Below are 12,651 nucleotides of genomic sequence, written 5' to 3' on the forward strand. Positions count from 1 at the left end.
GGTTCTTCTTTGGCCTCACTCAAAGAACCATTTGTAGCACACAAACTGTGGCATTATTAGCGTGCTGATATGGGATCACAGTGTGAATCCAGTCACACAGAAGATCTCCGACCAGCACTTTCACTCAGAAAAGCTCCTGAGAAGCTCCTCATCTGTGGAGTCAGCAGGAAAAAGCGTTAGTCATACACACTGCAAAGATTTGCTTCAGAGGCGTGTGTTTCTTCATTCCACGAGATGTCTATGCAATACACAGGATTAGAATACACACACACACACACACTCATACACATATACACTCCTACTCCTGACCAGAGAGAAGGATTATGTAACCACTGTACATCAGGAGTCTATGAGGGAGAACAAGCAAACACGTGGACAGAGAGAAAAGACAGAGAGAGAGAGTGAGAGAGCGAAAGAGAGAGTGAATGATATCATTTCAGTCATGAAAATAAGAAAATGACACTATTTTGAATTTAAAACTGCAACAATTATAAGATATGCCTTCTGAATTTGGACATAAGGCAGCTTTAACATTACTGTACCAAGAGAGAAGGCAAACACTAGACCTGAACCAAATGAAATATGATAATAATCAAAGTCAAACACTGAAAAAGGTATTATTGATTAAGTGATTAAGCCGTTCGCTGTGGAATTCTTTTATTCTCAAAACAAGAAGGAAGGTGACACTGTTCACTAAAACCTGCACACACCCGCTAGACAGTTAGTAGTAGAGTTAGCTATATTCAGGGCTAGCTAATTGTTAGCTAGTGTTAAAAAAATTATGACTGCAGTGGGCTCCTGAATGGTGCAGCCATTTAGGCATTGGTTCTGTCATCAGGAGGTCACAGTTTCAATCCCCCGGTGCTGCCACAGTCATCCATAGCTAGGAGTGCCAAAGAGCATAAGTGGGAGTAGCCCTCCCTCTCCTCAGCTGACAAAACAGGACCAACTGTGTTGCATAAGCAACGGTTTGAAAAGATGATGTCCAGCAATTATCTCCAATAATTGTAGTTCAAGTTAAGTATCGTCTTAAGTCTACCAGTTATCCAATCTACGTTTGCTTGCTGCACTGCTCCACAGACTCATAGAACATGTACACTGTTAAAAGGATAAGATCCTTGAGGAACAAGGTTCCTTGAAAAGCACCATTAGAGGTTCCTCCACAGTTTCAAACTGAAGACCCTCCAAAAGTACCTCATGCATCCCGTGTAGGTTAGATTTTGGAGGCCTGGGCATTGTGGCCTCTGCAAGCAACACCACATTACCCACAAATATGTATACTGTTCTATGACATAGACATATTTACCTACAGCTTCTTAGAAATACATCTCAGTCTTCAGAAGCAAGTTCCTCATCTCTCCAACAAAGCATGTAATGAACCAAAACTCCCAACCTGCACTGAGTCAGGCCAATATGTGTATAAGGAAAGAAAAAGAAGTCTGGCCAGCTTAAGCCAGTGAAGCTGGACCAACGCTGGTCCACTACATGATCAATCTGACTGAATCAGCTTTGACAGTGTAACAACCAGCTTGGTCAGGATGATAAACCAGCTAGTCCATCAAACTCAAACGAACACATAAGCTATGCTGGTCAAGAGCGAAGCTGGTTAACTAGCCTGGATGTTTTTGTTTGGATGACCAGCTTTTTGACCCTCTTCACCATGAAAGACCTACACTATATTATACCATCTACCAGAAAGCTTTCACTTTAACACATTTAAATAACGTATCACTGATTGTTTACTAGTTAGTTAGGTAGCTTAAGCTCATGTCTTTGGAACGTATGCTTGCAAAACATAAGGACTTACTTATATTTACCATACAACCCAGAGAAAAGCATAAGATTTCCTTGACGCTACACAGAATTCTGTTTAACTGTAGATATTTATATTTATTATAATTCATCATTCAATCAAAATATAATACTATTTTATAGGGTTTTTTTGGAAATTGGCAACAACAACTACAATAAAAAGAATATTAGAATATATATACATCCTCACTTTTCCATAACTACCCGTCAGACACACATGAACATGCTTTCAGCCAATCAGAATAGAGTTAATGGAATCCTGATATCTGTGGCAGGTACCTTAGACATTACGGCTGCGTCCGAAACCATACAATGTTGTACTAAATAATTGGTGTAACCACCAATAGTAGCACATTCATCAGTATGATTAGTATAATAGTGTTGGCTTACTGTCACGGCGCACGCTTAGCTGTGAAAGCACTTCACAGATTTACATGTTTAGTGCAAAAATAATGCAGTGACTGGGCAAAATTGCGAGCCCTGGCAAATGCTGCGAGGATTGGTTGAATGTGCGTGAATTCTCGCGATCGCAAGATCACAAATTCCTGGAGGGACTGGCTAATATTGGCACGTCTACCTTCAACAAACTGATACATTGAAAAACGTGAGGGGATAAAAAAAAACACACACACACAATGCAAGCTAGCAAAAGCCGTAGTGCTGCGAGCTTTCTACACAGGAAATTTCAGCAAGCTTGAGCATTAGCGGTGAAAATTAGCAGAGCCGTTCTCTCAGCTTCAGAAAAAGATCCCTAGATTATTGTTCCAGTCTGAGTCGGAAACACGGAGGCCAAGCACAGCATGGCAGCTCCACAGTTTCTGTAAGAAAACAACAAATATTTCACACATGCCAGACATGCTGTTAAAAGACATTGCTCATATGAAGTTAGCATGTGTGTGTGTGTGTATGTGTGTGTGTGTGTGTGTGTGTTTGTGTGGAGGTTTCTAAATCCGGCAGCTCTCTCGGTTTTTCTACTCGGCGCCTCACACACAAGCTGGTGTATTTTTAGCCCCACATGCGGCTCCATGTGAACACACCCCAGCTAGGACTAATGCTACTGTATGAGCACCCCACCGTTTCAATCCATGCAAAATACACCCCCATACACACAACACACACTGCTGGAACACACCTACATACACAACACACACCACCTTAACACACTGCAGTGCGTAGTGCAGTGTAATTAACATATGACGCTATCATAAATGCATATACATAGGCATGTCCACAAGTATTTGGACAGCGACAGCGTTTTGTCATTTTGCCACAGTGACTTCGAAATAAAGCAACCAAAATGACTTGATTCCAGATTGAATGGGTTTAACTAAACCATTGCATTAACCATTTAGGAAATACAGCCATTTTTTCTCCGGCACAAAAGTAATTAGACAAACTAATATAATTATAAATATAAGGATTATTTTTAATACTTGGATGCAAATCCTTTGCAGTGGATGACTGCCTGAAGTCTAGACAACATGGACATTACCAAATTCTAAGTCTCGTCCCTTGAGATACTTTACTAGGCCTGCAGCCACCTTCAGTTGCTGCTTCTTTTGCAGTTCTTTCTGCCTTTAGTTTTGTCTTCAGTTAGTAAAAAGCTGCTCAATTGGGTTGAGGCCAGCTGACTAACTCAAAATCATTTAAGAACAGTCCATTTCTATGCCTAAAGAAACTCTTGGGTTTCTTTCACTGTGTGTTTTTGGTCATTAACCATCTGTACTTTGAAGCACAACCCTGCACATTTAGCAGCATTTGTCTGAATCTGAGCAGAACGTATTACTTTCTACACTTCAGAATTCTTCCTGCTACTTCTATTAGCAGTCATATCATTAATAAATGACAGTGATCCACTTCCACTGACATCCATACATGATCATGCAATAACAGTGCCTCCACCATGTTTGACAGATGATGTTTTGGATGCTTCGGATCACGAAGCATTCCTAATCTAATCTAAGACTTTTTTGTCATATCAGTGTGGTGACCACACAAAAAATACTTTATTAGTTATACATAATAAGGATTATCCAGTTTTGTCTGTGTGATATTTGTGTAACAAATCATGTGAGTGATGTCAGCCAATAAATCAGAATTTATGACAGATGATAAGAGACCACGGACACCACGCCGGTATAAAGGTTATGACAAAGTGACTCATACTTTAGGAATCATTTCTACCCTATACACACATCACACTTGCAGAAGCACACTCCAAAAGATCATCTTAAATGGTGGGGGGATGTGTGTTTAATGTGATGTTCGCTCTACCGTTTAACACTCGATCCTTGTACTAAGAGGTTGTTGGCGAACTCAGCCCTCACTGACAACACAGATCTAAATAAAACATGTCTAAATATTACTGAAGTGTATTAAGTGTGTTCATACTGGAGGTAAGAGCTGAATACACAATCATTCATGCGTTACTTTTCGATTCTACAGTCTCACTAAGCGTGGAACAGTGTAGACCCTGCAAAGGTGTTTGGTGTGTTCTCCCCATGTCTGCGAGCCTTTTTTTTTTACTACACCTAAAGAATACTTAAAGTATGCTTTCATAATGTAAAATGTGGGATAGAGGTATATAACTAGCACATATAAGTTCTCTTACAGCGCAGTTCACAGTATAGTTGCAGTACAAAACAACAATTGTCTGTACACTAGTTGTGTACTCCTTACACCTAAGGAATACTTAAAAGCAGAGCTGGGCAATATGAAGTCATTTTATCGTATCGTGATCAATTTTATTATTGTGATACACAATATGCTTTTGTTAGTGCTCAAAGAAAACAGCAGATGTTGAATAAAAATAACTATTCTGTGATTACATGTATTGTGCTAAATATTGTGTATCATGAAAATGTTTTCAAATATTGTTATATAGTATTATTACGTCTAGGATTTTACACACACTATAGAATACCTCTAGATTCAGCATACGTCTAGGATTTTACACACGCTATAGAATACCTCTAGATTCAGCATACGTCTAGGATTTTACACACGCTATAGAATACCTCTAGATTCAGCATACGTCTAGGATTTTACACACGCTATAGAATACCTCTAGATTCAGCATACGTCTAGGATTTTACAGACACAACTCTAAAATGCCTCAGTACGTAGCTTGAGTGTAGAATGTTTACACAGTTTAAGCATAAATCTGGATCTCATGATAGATCTAGACTTTTACAGTAGAATACCTCCAGCATCTAGAACACAGCAGAGTTTTAGTAATCTCAACATAATCTACAGTAGATCACATTTACAATCGTCTAGGTTATGGAACTGTTGAGTTGTTTGATTATGGAAGATATCAGCTGGACTGGCTTCCGCAGTTTGGCTCTGTACTAATGTTTTTTATACTTTTGTCCTGCAGCTCTGCTGGGAATCCTGAGAGTGGCTGTGAGTAGCCTGGCTGCACATCCCAGGCTCCATTCATTTGCATTTGAAGCCATCTGGAAGAGTTTAAAGCAATCGTTTGTGATAGTGATATGTAATAGTTCATTTTCCCCTAACTCCAATTGTATTCCATCAGTAAAGACATGCTTGGTGTTTGAATGTTTGCTCCTTTATCTCTAAATTGCAGCTATAGCACTAACATGGTAAGCATGTAATGGAAGCCTAAAGCACCAGGTTACACTTTTTGACACTGCATGACTCACTGTCATCGATAAACATGCTAACATACAGTAGCATGCAAAAAACGATGTGTCCTCAGTTACTATTATAAATTAAAAAGACAGTAGTCTATGCCATGGTAAGGTACACATCCTTACATGTACATGTTGTCCTAAAGAGTCTCAAGACTAATGCTTTGACATTAGCTCAAAAACAGACGCTAAATTGGCCCAAATTCGATGACAGTCGAAAAGCAGCATTTTTCTTAGTATCAGAAAGCAAATTGTTAAGCATATGGGCATAGAAATTTAGTGTCAAAGAATTACATCTGAAAATGCCTGTCAGAATCCTTGTGGCAAATTGCTACATTCAAAATGCTTTGCCAAGATAGGAAGCAAAAGAAGATTGGATTTTACATGGGAATTCCATTGATTGTTCAAACCTTCTGCATAAGATGCAAGCTAAGACTTTCAGAGGCCAGTTCTCCAGAGGCTCACAGAAAGTTATTACACCAAACATTCAGCCCAAATATGTAATCGGCCAATATTTCACTGATCCTAAGAGCTGATTGGATCATATAAGCCATATTTTGCAAGCTAAGGATTACAGCAGCCCTGCACAAAGCCGCTCGATCACAAGGCGCTGCAGTTCCTTGTTTAACTGCTAGACGGAAATGCAGACCTCACACACAGCTCCAGAAACACCATTTTGAAACATGTCATCAGTCTACAAGTTTTTTACAGTATTTGACTCAAACTAATGAACAAATGTGCCTTGTTCAGGTAACAGACCCTTTTTAACGCCACTGAATACTTTTTAACACCACTAACCAGATATGACAGATATGAGAGTTTATTACTCAGCCCATTACAGTGAGTATCAGAGGACAGCCGAAATAGCAAAGACAGCTAACAATACAAAAAAGTCTGCGAATTGTGCAGACCCTGTATAATCAATCCCAAAAATACATCAGAAACGGTAGAAAGGTTACTGTGGCATACAGCCTCGCCCTCAATCAGTATCGGCCTTCCGTTCTGGCCACAAAAACACTGATCAGTCCAGTCTCTCTACCTGACTAAGATGAGTTTCACCACAGTTTAAAGAAGGCTGTGAGTCTAAAACATGTTTTTAAAGTTACATATCATTACAATTGTGGATGGATACATGCAGGGTATTGTGTACAAAAGTCTCCAGTCCCCAAAATGAAATGATTTCAAGGAAGTGAAAGATTTGCCACTACTTCACCATTGTTAACATTCCATATAAAACACATACAGGTTCATTGGTCATTTTGAATAGTAAATAAAATGGCTATATTTGTGTTGTAGTCATGGAGACCCTTGGTTATCAGAAATCAGAGCCGGTACATCTCTATTACAATAAACCCCTCCACACCAAGTAGCATTTGGGTTCACAGATGGCTAAAAAAACAGAAAAGCAAAAAAGCATGCCATCCTCTGGCAATCTGGTAAACGACTGGGAAAAATGATGGGAGAAAACTGGTGTACGCTGGCTTAGCGAAGCCTTGTGTGGTTTGTTTGGTTTTCCGCTTTCATTAAGAACAATTAGAAAACCACCATGGAAAAACAGTTCAGATTCCCCTGCTCTAATCATATCGATATGGGGGGCTTCTGGGAAATGGACCTGGAACCTGCTGGATGAAATAACATGCTTCTCGCTGCACGCTGAATCAGATGATGTTAAGGGAACGATTACATCGAGCCGCTTCAGTCATCGCAACTCGTTCATCTTCCTTCAATTAGAACAAGTTAGCCTGTGCAAATCTGTTACATTACAGCTAATCACAAAACTCATGTTCTGTAAAAGCATCTGACACACATATACACATACACACACACACAGAAGAACCTAAAAGAGAAATACTGTACTCCGGCCTATCATATGCTACAGTCCATGTGCAAAAGTTAGGGCATCCTTGTTGCCAATGTCATATTTCAGTTGGTTTCCGGTAGAGGATTGGTTCACTTATATAGACCCACACAATAAGCATGCCATTTCAGCAGGGGTGCCTTAACCTTTGCATATTAATGTATATGTATTCTTAATATACTAGAATACTGTAAATGAAATATGTGTACACTAATCTGCCATAACATAAAATACATAACACCTGACTAATATTATGATGTTTCCCACACACATCAATGAACTTTAGATGAACTTTAGAGTCCATGATTCTGATGCCCGTTCACTGATTGTTAGTGTTCATATTGGTACTGGCACCGATACTGGCACTTACATGCAGAATTGAACATTTTTGTTTGCAGATTTTGTTATGAAACCTGAAAAATGTTTAAACAACCAATAAAAGTCAGTCTTAAATAGAAACTTTGCATTTTTTGTGTTTTTGTGGTTCTCAGAGTTTCCGCATCTTGTTTAAAGACCACACATTTACATTTAGTAGCTTTTTACACAGAGTTGTGTACTAGAATGTGAAATTGCTGAATAAGCACTTTTTTTTCTAAACTGGCTTTTTTTTCACTGCTCTGAAATGTAAATTTTAAACACCAATTAAAAGCCACTTGGTGAAGCTTAGCAAGATTATGCTTCCCTACTTGCACGTGTTTTAATTTTTTTATATAGCTCTGAGCTTATTAGATCTTATTTGGGATATAAAAAATACAGCCTATAAAAGTGGGACACTATAAATATCAGGATTTATAGCCGTTTATCAAGTATTTAACTGTGTTAATACTCGGCAGATACTGGTATAAATATAATATAATATAAAATCTGGTATCTGTATCGGAAAGAAAAAAAGAGGTACTGGTGCAGTGGAGCACTTTTGGTAGGTACTAACCACTAAATAATGGAAACTCCCCCAAAAGACCTGACATTCTGGAGATGCTCTAATCCAGTCTTCACAATTTGGCTCTCGTCAACATCACTGAAAGATTCTTTCGCTTGCTTCCTGTTTCCCGCTTCCGACACATCACCTTTAAGAACTGTTAATTTAACACTCATTCAATTTCACAGCATTAAATGCCTCTACTCAACACCAAAGGTTAGCTTTCACAGGTTACAGAGCAGACATAGAAGTTTAATACTGAGTTAACTGTTAAAGAAGGCATGTTTTACGTCCTTTTAAATAACAGCTGTGAATATTATAAAACCTACAGCACTTTAATGGAGGATTTATACGATGTGCATTACTCAGTCATTCACTCCTCTGCCAAAAACAGCTCATATTAATGTTGTTTGTTAATAATAAATGCTCTCATCAGTAGAGGGTGTGGCGCTGTACGGCATTCAGAGGAAAAGGCAACAATGGCTGCCGCTCAATACACTGTACATGTTCAGCTTTTTAAGCTTGTTTGCGCTAAAAGTCCCAATACAGTCACTAAATCATGAGCACAGGCCAGACAAGCACGTCATTGCATAGCGATGCTTAACAGAAACCTGACAGATTTCTTTAACACTATCTTTTATTCGCGTGTCAGCCCTGCTAAAAGCATTTCGGTTAGCCTGGTTACGGGGATTTGCCTGTTATGCTAGCATAAAGCTAACAGGTATGAATTTAGGATGTTGACTTCAAATTTAAAAACTTACTGAAGAATTACATCTCATATATGTATATATATATATATATATATATATATATATACATATATTACCTCAGTTAGCGTTAGTGTGCGCTAATGGCCAAAGAAACACATAGCTAGCATATTTACTTGTTGAAACTAGCCGTGTAAGCAACTGTAATTAACCCCCCTTTAGAAAAAAGAAATCGCTGCCAGTCCTGTGTTATACTGAGCCAAGTTGGAAAAGCAGACACAAAGGTGATGTTGTGATTTGTGGTGGCGTGTGCGGCCTACGACATAATGCTAACGAATCTGGGTGAAAATGCATATATAAATGCATATTTCACACATATAGTACTCAGGCAGGGGGGGGCATAGATCTAATGTGTCCCCCTGTGAGGTAGGTAGGGGAGCCAAATCTGAACAGCACGTAGATTGTCCTGTTTTCTCACCTAAGCAGCTCACAAAAAAGTGACAGGTTTGTTGGGCTTGGTAAACACTTCAGACACCCAAATGTAGAATTAGCACAGTCACAAGTTTTCAATAAACCAGGTTTCAATGACCCTTGGTGTTGCAGTTTAGCCCAAGACTGGGTTTAATCCTCATCCTCAACAATAATTTGTTTCCAGCTGAGCACAAATGAACAGTGAAGGCTGACTCTTTAGCCTGTCGGATGAGCAGTTACAGTGATACAGTGTTGGGGTAGTGGTGGCTCAGTGGTTAGAGCATCCACCTTGACGGCAGGGTTGTGGGTTCAGTACCCGGGCTCTGCAAGCTGCCACTGTTGGGCCCTTGAGCAAGGCTTCTCACCTTCCCTGCTTCCCGGGTAATTGTGTGTGTGTTTGCTCAGTAGTGTGTATGTGTGTGTTCACTGCACGGATGTTTTGAAGGTGGAGGCTAAATTCCGTCTTTGTCCAACACAAATGGTGAATATGGTTGTCTGGTCTTATCTAGACTTAATCCTCACCCAGTGGAACCGGCTCTATATGTTCAGTGACGTGGGTTAATGTTTAGTGTGGCATTTAAGGGCCCTAGGACCCTTGCTCTCATGTGGACTCGGCCTACATTTATCCTTGCCTTTATTTGACTATGCTATCATTTAGATTTGGTCGATCTTGTCTGGACTTGGTCTAAATTCGGTCTCACTCTCATTTGTGCTCAGTCTAGACTCGTTCTTGCTCACATTTGTGCTCAGTCTAGACTTGTCCTCACTCTCATTTGGGCTTAGTCTAGACACACTCTTGCTCTCGTCTGGGCTCGGTCTAGACTTGTCTTCTCTCTCATTTTGGCTTAGTCTAGATTTGGACTCATTTGGACTTTGCCTTGCTCTTAATTGGACTCAGTCTTGACTCTTGACTCTGCCTCGCTCTCAATTGGACTCGCTCTCGACTCTGCCTTGCTCTCAGTTGGACTCGGTCTTGATTCTGCCTCGTTCTCAATTGGACTCGGTCTTGACTCTTGACTCTGCCTCGCTCTCAATTGGACTTGGTCTTGACTCTGCCTTGCTCTCAATTGGACTCTGCCTCGCTCACAATTGGACTCGGCCTTGACTCTGACTTGCTCTCAATTGGACTCTGCCTTGCTCTCAATTGGACTCTGCTTCGCTCTCAATTGGACTCGGTCTTGACTCTGCCTTGCTCTCAATTGGACTCTGCCTCGCTCTCAATTGGACTTTGCCTTGCTCTCATTTGGACTCGGTCTTGACTCTGCCTCGCTCTCAATTGGACTTTGCCTTGCTCTCATTTGGACTCTGTCTTGACTCTGCCTTGCTCTCAATTGGACTCGGTCTTGACTCTTGACTCTGCCTCGCTCTCAATTGGACTCACTCTCGACTCTGCTTTGCTCTCAACTGGACTCGGCCTTGACTCTGCCTTGCTTTCATTTGGACTCTGCCTTGCTCTCAATTGGACTCTGCCTCGCTCTCAATTGGACTCGGTCTTGACTCTGCCTTGCTCTCATTTGGACTCGGTCTTGACTCTTGACTCTGCCTCGCTCTCAATTGGACTCGCTCTCGACTCTGCCTTGCTCTCATTTGGACTCGGTCTTGACTCTGCCTTGCTCTCATTTGGACTCGCTCTCGACTCTGCTTTGCTCTCAACTGGACTCGGTCTCGACTCTGCTTTGCTCTCAACTGGACTCGCTCTCGACTCTGCTTTGCTCTCATTTGGACTCGGTCTTGACTCTGTCTTGCTCTCATTTGGACTCGGTCTTGACTCTGCCTTGCTCTCATTTGGACTCGGTCTTGACTCTGCCTTGCTCTCATTTGGACTCGGTCTTGACTCTGCCTTGCTCTCATTTCAACCCAGCATTTACTCTGCCCTGCTCTCGTTTGGACTAGGCCTTGTCTTGGACTCAGCAGAGGTGGTCTTGACTACAGCCGTAGTTCCCAGTGCTTAATGAACACCGTTAGGCTGTAGATTCTGCTGTGCCGCTTCACCATCACCAGCAGCATTACTGACTAAAAGGTTTGAGCTCTAGTGTACACGGGCAGCAATGCTCCCAGCATCCGCGGCGCTCAAGCCCACGGTACGAGCTGCACCACACACACACGCGCGCGCGCGCAAAGAGAAAGTGGGCTAGCTTATGTAAGCTACCCTAGGTGAGATTCTACCGAGAGCTAGGAGCTTCCGGTGTTTCTCCCCCTGTCTTGCTCCCTTGCTGTCGCGCGCGAGATCGATTTCCGGTCAATGATCGATAATCTCGAGCTGATCGGGAGCGGATGCGCGAGACGTAGAGCTACGGAGGCGAGGCGGAGCTGCGCAGCAACAACGCGCGCGTTACCGCAGTTACCTCACCAACCCACACACACACACACACACACACACACACACATACATACGCGCGCGCGCACACATACATGCACACACATACGCGCAGCAGTGGCGCAGGTTAAAACAGAAACACCAACCGGGATAATCGCGCAATAACGTTTCAGTGGGCATCTCTCTCTCTCTCTCTCTCTCTCTCTCTCTCTCTCTCTCTCTCTGTCACACACACACACACAACTCCCCCTCCCCCCGTCATCTCTGTTCTCTGGTTTCCATAGCGCTGGAATGGAACTGTGTGACACGCGGCGCACGCGGACAAACACACACACGCACACAGACACACAGCGCACACACGTATACACGTATACGCACACGCGCGCCCGCGCACACAAACACATATGCAAGAATCGTCCATACAGCCAAGGTCACGATGCATCATCGCGGCACCACAAAAACGATCACCATCACCATCACTATAGCAACCAGCACCAGCACCACCATCATCATCATCAACATCATCATCATCATCATTATCCTCATCCTCTCGCTCACCATCATCTTCATCATGATGGGCTCCGTGTCCCGCGCGCGCCGTGTCTCCGCTCCGCTCGCGCCGCTCCGCCCACAGCAGCGCACGCGCACCACGCACGTCCGGTCAGGCGCGCGGAGAGCAGGGAGACTGCGCGAGCCTCAGTCCCTCAGCATCCCTCCCTGTATCTCTCTCTCTCTCTCTCTCTCTCTCTCTCTCTGTTATAGAGATGAGGGCGGGGCTTATTGAGGACTCAATCTCTATCTATCTATGGTTCTCTCTTTCTTAGGTGTATAGATGTTTCTTATTGTGTGTGTGTGTGTGTGTGTGTGTGTGTGTGTGTGTGTGTGTCAGGGCTGCCAACTTTTACAGTTTTTCT

At 42.1% G+C, this 12,651-nt stretch overlaps 1 protein-coding gene across 1 annotated transcript in view; it reads right to left on the reverse strand.

Moving 5' to 3' along the window:
- Window positions 1–12,436, reverse strand: part of arhgef9a (Cdc42 guanine nucleotide exchange factor (GEF) 9a) — a 49,798-nt gene extending 37,362 nt beyond the window's left edge. The window contains exon 1 of the mRNA XM_072676609.1: window positions 12,296–12,436. Within this exon, the coding sequence (XP_072532710.1) occupies window positions 12,296–12,310 (15 nt within the window). The 5' untranslated portion in view covers window positions 12,311–12,436. The remainder of the gene's footprint in view (window positions 1–12,295) is intronic.
- Between the last annotated feature and the right edge of the window lie 215 nt (window positions 12,437–12,651).

Source organism: Salminus brasiliensis, chromosome 1 (assembly GCF_030463535.1).
Source record: "Salminus brasiliensis chromosome 1, fSalBra1.hap2, whole genome shotgun sequence".
Classification (NCBI taxonomy): Eukaryota; Metazoa; Chordata; class Actinopteri; order Characiformes; family Bryconidae; genus Salminus; species Salminus brasiliensis.